The 8,393-nt window shown below is 24.9% G+C and overlaps 1 protein-coding gene across 2 annotated transcripts; it reads left to right on the top strand.

The window, feature by feature from the left end:
• The first annotated feature begins 5,393 nt into the window (after nucleotides 1-5,393).
• LOC128959871 (transcriptional coactivator YAP1-A-like) lies at nucleotides 5,394-7,511 on the top strand. Of its 2 annotated transcripts, none has more exons than XM_054305897.1 (2): nucleotides 5,394-5,554; nucleotides 5,685-7,511. In XM_054305897.1, exon 2 carries the CDS (start codon nucleotides 5,898-5,900, stop codon nucleotides 7,377-7,379), a length of 1,482 nt encoding a protein of 493 aa, XP_054161872.1. In that variant the 5' UTR covers nucleotides 5,394-5,554; nucleotides 5,685-5,897; the 3' UTR covers nucleotides 7,380-7,511. The 2 variants fall into 2 exon arrangements, with proteins under 2 accessions (XP_054161872.1, XP_054161873.1); XM_054305898.1 differs by having other exon boundaries at nucleotides 5,394-5,559.
• Nucleotides 7,512-8,393: the final 882 nt, after the last annotated feature.

Here is an 8,393-nt window from a genome sequence, read left to right as displayed (position 1 = left end):
CAAACACAACGTTTAACTCAATGACGTCTACTATATGTCTGATAATATAATAATAATTATTATTACTTTAATAACTTTTTTAAAATACACGCAATAATTATAAGATATTAATTACTGTAAATTTATTTTATTAAACTATTAAATTAATTAATAATTATATGACAATAAATTATATTGTTTTTGACAATTATCTTAAACTATAGAATCTATAGTATAATGTTATTTACATAAACTTAAACCCATAACTAACTCTAATAACAATTTTAATAAATATCATAATAATAATAAATTTATAATTTTAATATTAATAATGTTATTATTTCAAACTTGAATTTCTTTTATATATTTATACAATTTTATAATCAATTTCAATGTATACTGTATTGTATTTATTTAATATTATAAGTATTATTTTTTATATTAATATTTTTTAATGTTTGATTTAAAAAATTAGTCTTTTTAAATATAATATTTTTATTTACTAGAAAATAGTCGAGACATTTATATTTCAATTATTATTAATATTTGTATTCTCAATATATACTGTGTTTATATATATATATATAATTTATATAATATATATATTTATAATATCAATCAAAATATTCTATCAAATCCTCGATTCCTGTATATACTGTATAGTATAGTATAGTTTGGTTAGTATCAGTGTTGGCAGAGATAAAGTGTATGTATAATACAAAGCGTATTATACAGTATAATACAATGTAAATTACATAACAATTTTGGCTTGCAAAAAAAATTAGCGCCACCTAGTAACAAAAATACTAAAATTCACAATTAAACACATGTTTTGTAATAATTATTTATTTTATAATTTTGAAAAAAAATTAAATTAGCTATTCAATTTAATTCTGGTATCGAAATTATTCAAATATATTAATAAAATAATTAATATTAATTTTTAATAGTTTTAGAAAATAACGATTCTAATAACGATATTGAAATTATGTAATATTAATAATTTTAATAAAAAATTAATATTTTATCATTGTTTATGTAATTTTTATAAAATTGTAAAATACATCTAGTACATTGTATTTTGCTGTATTTTACAAAGACAAAATTGAAAACCTTGTATTTTTCCAACCCTGGTCAGTATAGTACAGGTATTAAACGAAAAACTGGTATTATATAAATATAATGTAGAGCTCCCATCTAACCTAATATAAGTTTATTTATCTATAACTATTTCTATGATACAAAGTTTGTATTACAAAGTTTGTATCAGTAATTTCTATATGAACCTTATAACTTATAAGACAAAAAATACACACAAATCTAAATTATCACATACTATGAGATAACCTTTAATATAACAAATAATTACATGAAGTGGTCAACCAATTCACACCGATAGATACCTGTCCAACATTACTATTCTTATTGAATTCATTACTAACTGTCCTAATTGATTGTTTTTTATAAGCTATAAGCTATAAATTATAATAATTTTAAACTTTATGATTTGATTTCAGATTTATGTTTGTAAAAATTTGTTTAAGATATTGGCGATTAAATTTAAAGTTCGGTTATATATTATATTATGCCATTAATCAGTTTGGACTCAATTATCACATGTCTTATACTATTAAATATTGTATTGTAATTTTAAGTAGATTTTGTTACAAACATGACTTTCATATAAACAGTATATACATTGATTTACGTAAGGTATAATAAAAGTTTATTTTATACAATTTAAACATAAATTATTATGATAATTGTCTTAATTTTAATATTCATTCAAAATACAGTCAATTCATTATATTAAAAAATGGTTTATATAATAATTATGATAATCAACAACTAATGTAAGATTAATAAATTTAAAATGTTTGAATAATAAAAAAGTTATGAAATTAAGTAAAATATAATTTTTATATTATACAGCAAAGTGTTATAATGTGAGAGCAGTTTATATCTATTATAATAGACAAAAAAAAATTGATAGTCTTTTTGTAACTTTTTTTTTATAGTAAATAACTAATCATAAATATAATTATTAAAAATAAATAATATTTGTTATTATTTATTCATTTTTATATTTTAGTGTTAATGTTATTACAATGAGTGTCAAATAAACTAGAGTTTGCAATGAGTGATAAGTACAGTAAAATCCAATAATTTCTTTGTATTTAAGAAAGTAAGAGAGAGAGAGAGAGAGAGAGAGAGAGAGAGAGAGAGAGAGAGAGAGAGATGTTTAATGTAATGGACTCGGATATAATTTAAGGAAATTACTACTGTAATGTTATATATGTAGTTATCGTCTATACAAATATTTCCATTTGAATTGCTAATGTATTGATACATATATAACAATAATAACTAAATCAGTATATTTATAAAAATAATAATAAATTACAAAAAAATACATTTACTAAATAAATATCATACTTTTACTGGGTATATCATACTGTAATTAATTACATAAAAAACTTATCATGATAACAAGATAATGTGAATAGATAATAATATAAATGCATAGATTGTTAAGACTAGAAAATGATAACAATTGATATAAAATAACATAATAATAGTAGAATAGTTAAAGATTTACAGTTAAAAATTTTATATTCATTACTTTAGAAAATAATTTAATAGTTAATAACGTCAATAAATAAAATTGAATTAATGAAACTGCTCAGTATCTCATTGGTAACATTTTAACTTTTGGATTATAGGTATCGAGTTCGATACCCATATAGGAAATTTATTTATTACATGAAAATCTATCTATATATCTGTGCGTGCAATCAACTGGTCATTCATCATAAGGTCTGACCAATTCAAACAATTTCCATTACCAACCAAATTATAATCATAAGGTTCGGTAGTGTAGCAACAGAAATGAAAATGATTCACAAAAATTGTTTGCTTTATTTGTTTGTAGTTTAATTCAATTGTATGTAAATTATATAAATTAATTTGAATAAAATAGTAAATGTTTTGTACTGACATTAGTTTTAAACTTAGACCGGTACATATATATATATATATATATATTTATTTATATATGCATATATTACTTAATACTTTGTAAATATCAACAAAATATTTGACACCAAATGTTTAATAAAGTTTTAAACAAATCAATCTTTTAAAAAACTCAAATCATAAGTAAAATCTTTTTCACGTTTTAAATGAGTAAAATAAATGACTTAATAATAAAAAATAAATCACATAATATTAAATACAATAAGTATTATAGTTATAGTTAAATACTGCACAATAAGTATTTAATCATTGATAAACTAAACAAAAAGCTTAGCTACATATACTGTACATAAAATAGTGTCAATATATTTTGTTGTCTAAAAACTACAATCTTATAATAAATCTAAAAATTTATAATTTTTGATTATTTATTTTGTTTAAAATATTAAATACATTAAAATTTTTAATCGATATTTTATTTTCCTGTCACTCAAAAAACACATTCATTAGTATTGTATTTTCAAATAGTTTTTACTTTAAAAAAATTATTTATATTATTGTATGTTAAGTAAATTGAATTAATGAATGTATGGAAACACAGTTTTTAAATCATTTGTAGAAAAGTTTTTATTCAAATTTGATTCTTAAAATTAAAACCATTAATGATTTCATTTTAATTTTATTTTTTGGGAACAGGGTTTGCATTTATACGTAAATTACATAAACAAATGAAAATATATATAAAGTTGTTATACAAATGAAACAAAAACACAACAATTGATGTATTGTGTGTTAAATATAACTAATTGGGAGTTAACATCTCATACATTGCATAACTTTCACTATTTATATAAATTTATTTAAGCTTTTATAAAAATATTATCATTTGTTTTGACATAATTTATAAGTTTTTAGCACTTTTTAGTAAACATTTCTGTTAATATACATTTACAGTACAGTATATAAATGAAAAATGGTAAATTTTTGTTAACATTTTTATTGTTAATATTTATTATATTTTCAGTTTATTTTATTTATAAAAAATTTTAATGTAATATAAAAATTTTTATGTGATATAACTGGTTTCGGTTCATAAAAACATATTTTCCATAATTTTTTCACTCGATTTCTAATTTTCCAAAAGATAAATATTAATTATAAAATATTATTATTGATTAAAATATTTCAAATCTATCATAAATAGAAAATACTATTATTTGTATTATTTGTATTAATATACTTATGTTGTTGTAATTGTAAAAAATCCTATTTTACTTATTGTGCGGAATATTGTGATTAATCGGAAACGTGTCAAGCATTACATAAATTTTGGTTAAAATACAATGATTGCCAAATTTATAATTAAAATTAATTTTAACTAATTTAAATAAACTTCTAATTAATAATTAATTAAATGTTGAATATTCATTTAAAAATTATAATATGTGAAAATGTCATCATTGAATGAATTGTAAAAATATTTATTTACGTCAAAAAGTACTTACAATTATATTAATAATATTAATAAAAAATATATATACAATGAAATCATTTGAATTATATAAAAATGAATAATCAAAGATTATAATCTTGAAGTTAAACATTAATTGAAAATATAGAAACAGTCTATAGTATAGAGTCTATACTATAGTGTTATTCATATTATTTTTAAAATATAACTTACATATATATATATATATATATTTATATTAACTTTTGGTCCCAAATGTTAGTTTATATTAAGGGTTTCATATAATAAGTCATTTAATAGGGTTTTTTCAAATATATAGTATATATATTGATTGGCTTTTGACAACACAACAGATGTGGGATTAATATATAAATCAAATGTTAAGATAAAGCTTTGTATGAAAAATAATTAAAAACTTTATAACTTATAAGTTATGTAAGTGTAGTGAAATGTGTTGTCTCTCACGCAATACCTGTTTAGGGGGAGTCAAGTGTCTCAATGTATGGCAATGTTTGTATAGACATAGACTGACCAACTTTAAGAATTAGACTTGAATTTCAAACTTTTGTTAAATAATTATACATAAAAACTAATAAAATTAGATTATTTCTTTTATGCAAAGCAATAGTGTTATTTAAATTTATTAATTATTATATATTACATAAATTAATATTTAACTATTTTATTTTAAATAAAAATTCATTGTTTATAAAAAAAATTATTATTTGGTTTAATATGAATGTTATGTAAAATTAGTTAAACTATATAAAGCAACTACAAATAAATGTCAATTAATTACTTATAAAATTTTGTTTATTTATTATCTCAAATCCGGTAAACTTTTCGACAGTCATCACAATCTGCGGTATATTTAATATCTAATTTTTTAAAGATTTTTAAATAAGTTGGTCATCCTATATAGACTATGCATTGGGTGGAAACTAATGAGCCAATAGTTAGAGTTTTGGGACAAACATAGTGTTGAGTTAATTACAAGTGAAAGTGTTGTGTTGTGTTGTGTGGGACACACCTAATGAACATTGTATTGACACATGACTTGTGTCCAAACGGTCATACCGTTGACCACATTATATACTGTAGTTGTAGTGACACTACTGTATGTCTAATGTAATGTTTGTATTGAATGTTATATTATATTAATATTAATGTATTCTACAGTATATTGTATAGCAATGTATTGAATGTATTGAATGATAACTAATATTGTGAATGATTGGTGTCTTTGTTGTATATATAGAACGCATGCGTATAAGTGTTGACTCGTCGTCGACTCCATTACTTTGGAAACATTAGCTGAAAATAGGAGTCATTTGACAATACATTCAATCACTGAATCAATAGTGCGATCACTTGAAGACCAATTGAAGAACCAATTGATTAGTGAAATGATTACTCAAACACATTACCAGTGAATCCCAAGTTATCGGTCAACCAATTGGTCGTATTATTGATGAATAGAGTGAAGATGTCTTGTCAGTCACCACGCGATGCCATATCGGAGGCCACTAGTAATGGTCACCAATCTGTGAGCAATCAAATAGTCCGCATGAATAGCGGTGCTAATGATTTGGATGAGTTGTTTAAAGCGGTTCAGAACCCTCAGGACAGTCTGATCCCACTATCAGTGCCTATGCGTCAGCGCAAACTTCCCGCTTCCTTCTTCAAACAACCCGACGGTCCCAACAGTGCCTCTCATTCACGTGAGTCAAGTCTGGACGCATCCTTCTCTCCGCCGCCACTCTCACAGCCGTCTAATTCACCACTAAGTCCTGCGTCACCACAACAGCAGCAAACAATTCAGCATCACATGAGTGCCGTCCCCTCGGGTCTCACTATTAGTCATCCGAGAGCTCATTCTTCACCCGCAAGTCTTCAGCAAACATTAGCTGTTTCACAGGCAATGGCTTCGGCACAACAATCTTCACATATCAGGCAATATAGCTTTGATGTCGACAGTATACCACTTCCACAGGGATGGGAAATGGGAAAGACTGAGAGCGGAGAGCGGTATTTCATAAATCATATCACGAAAACCACTCAATGGGAAGATCCGCGAAGGAAAGTGATTCAACAACAGCTTCAACAACAAACACAACCACGAGTTGTGGTCATTCCTCAAAATAATACCAATACCAGCAACAATGCAAATAACAACTCAACTGGTAATCTTAATCAAGGTTTAGGTCCCTTTCCCACCGGTTGGGAACCGGCACAGACACCCTCTGGAGATATTTATTTTATTAATCACGTCGAAAGCAAGACTACTTGGATAGACCCACGCCTTCCACCCTCTGCTCAACAAAACAGAGCTCAACTCAACAATGGAAGAACACCTCCGCCTCCTTTCACTAGAAATGCTGTTCCGCCGAGTCTTGTGACTGCACTCCAGAATATGAACACATCTGGTTCTACTAATACTGATAACATACGACTTCAACAACAACAACGACTCATGAGTTTAGAGTTAGAGCGACAGAAACTAAGGCAAAGACAAAGCGAGATATTATCTGGTCGTTTGCCACCCATTTCTAGCACAGGCATTGACCCATTCTTAGGCGGAAATAACAGTGCCTTCAATAATGATTGCCACTCAAGACAAGAAAGTGGTGACTCCGGCCTAGGATTGGGCTCTAACTATAGTCTTCCACACACTCCCGAAGATTTCCTTAACATTGAGGACGCTCTCAACAACACAGAAGATGCCAACAATAATATTAACCGATCTAACGATTTAGGCTTAGAAGGTCTAAATGTCGGTAATCTGGATTTGGTCTCAGAAAACATGGAGTCTGACGACTTGATACCCACATTGACTGATGATTTCGGTACAGATATCTTATCCATTGTCGAGGAACAACTCGACACAAATCGACTTTCAATAGTTGAGGAACAGCTCGACTCCAATGATAATAATATAATGACTTGGCTTTGATTGCACTTACAATGCGATTATTTAAACGACAAAACAATTTAAGTATTTCTTTACAAAACAACAAATACTAAACGTTTTTAAATATATATTATAATGAATTTTAAATTAATTATACAAACAGTAATTAAACGGTTAAATTATGCAAATAATATTTTGGTATATATTATAATTATCAATTAATTGATTGACATTTGAGTCCATAATTATAGGGCATAATAATGATAATATTGTTGATAAAGTAAATAGTATACAATTTGAGTGAACACTACTTTACTTAAAGACATTAATATTATTATTACAACTAATTGTGATAATAATATTAAACTTGTTTCAGTTACTGCACTATTTTATTGTTATATTATTGACTTATTATTGTTTAGTGTTATTTGTATTTCTCACTTATTATTAATATCTGTTGACAATACCTTTATTTTTTAAAACCCCAAATGTTTTACTGTTATCTTTCTATTGATAGTATTTTTGCGAAACAAATATTTAATTGAAATCATGTTTTAGATATATTTTAAGCTCATTATTCAATTATGTTTATAATTTTATTTATCATTAACTCTTTACTGCCTTAAAAAAGTTTGCTATAAGAGTATAACTAATAGTTTATTCATATAACATGTAAAAAAAATGTCAAAAGAGTTTATTGTGTTTTCTCTATAAATCTCAAAATTGAAAACAAAAGCTGTTTTGACTATTATTTAAGTGTTAAATATTATAATGAATTCAAGTCTGTTATCGTGAATCCCATTATTATTTCATTGTAAGCAATAATGAGTTGCGATTTTGCGGTCACAACACAACCCCAACACCACATTATTAAAGACCTCTTTAATTATTATAATTATTTTTCATAGTTTTCATTTTGATTTCATTACACAATTTAATGTCTTATTATAATAATAACTACATTTAATTTGTTTAGCATTTGAATGGCAGCCATTGTGATGCAGCTATTTGTTAATGTATTAAAATGAGAGCTAAACATTAAATTAGTTTATTTAT

This window comes from Oppia nitens, unplaced genomic scaffold, assembly GCF_028296485.1.
Source record: "Oppia nitens isolate AA-2021 unplaced genomic scaffold, nextdenovo-longstitch-racon4-pilon3 scaffold4_pilon_pilon_pilon, whole genome shotgun sequence".
Lineage (NCBI taxonomy): Eukaryota > Metazoa > Arthropoda > Arachnida > Sarcoptiformes > Oppiidae > Oppia > Oppia nitens.
Note: the sequence above shows the minus strand (reverse complement) of the source record. Positions and strands in the feature narration are given on the sequence as shown.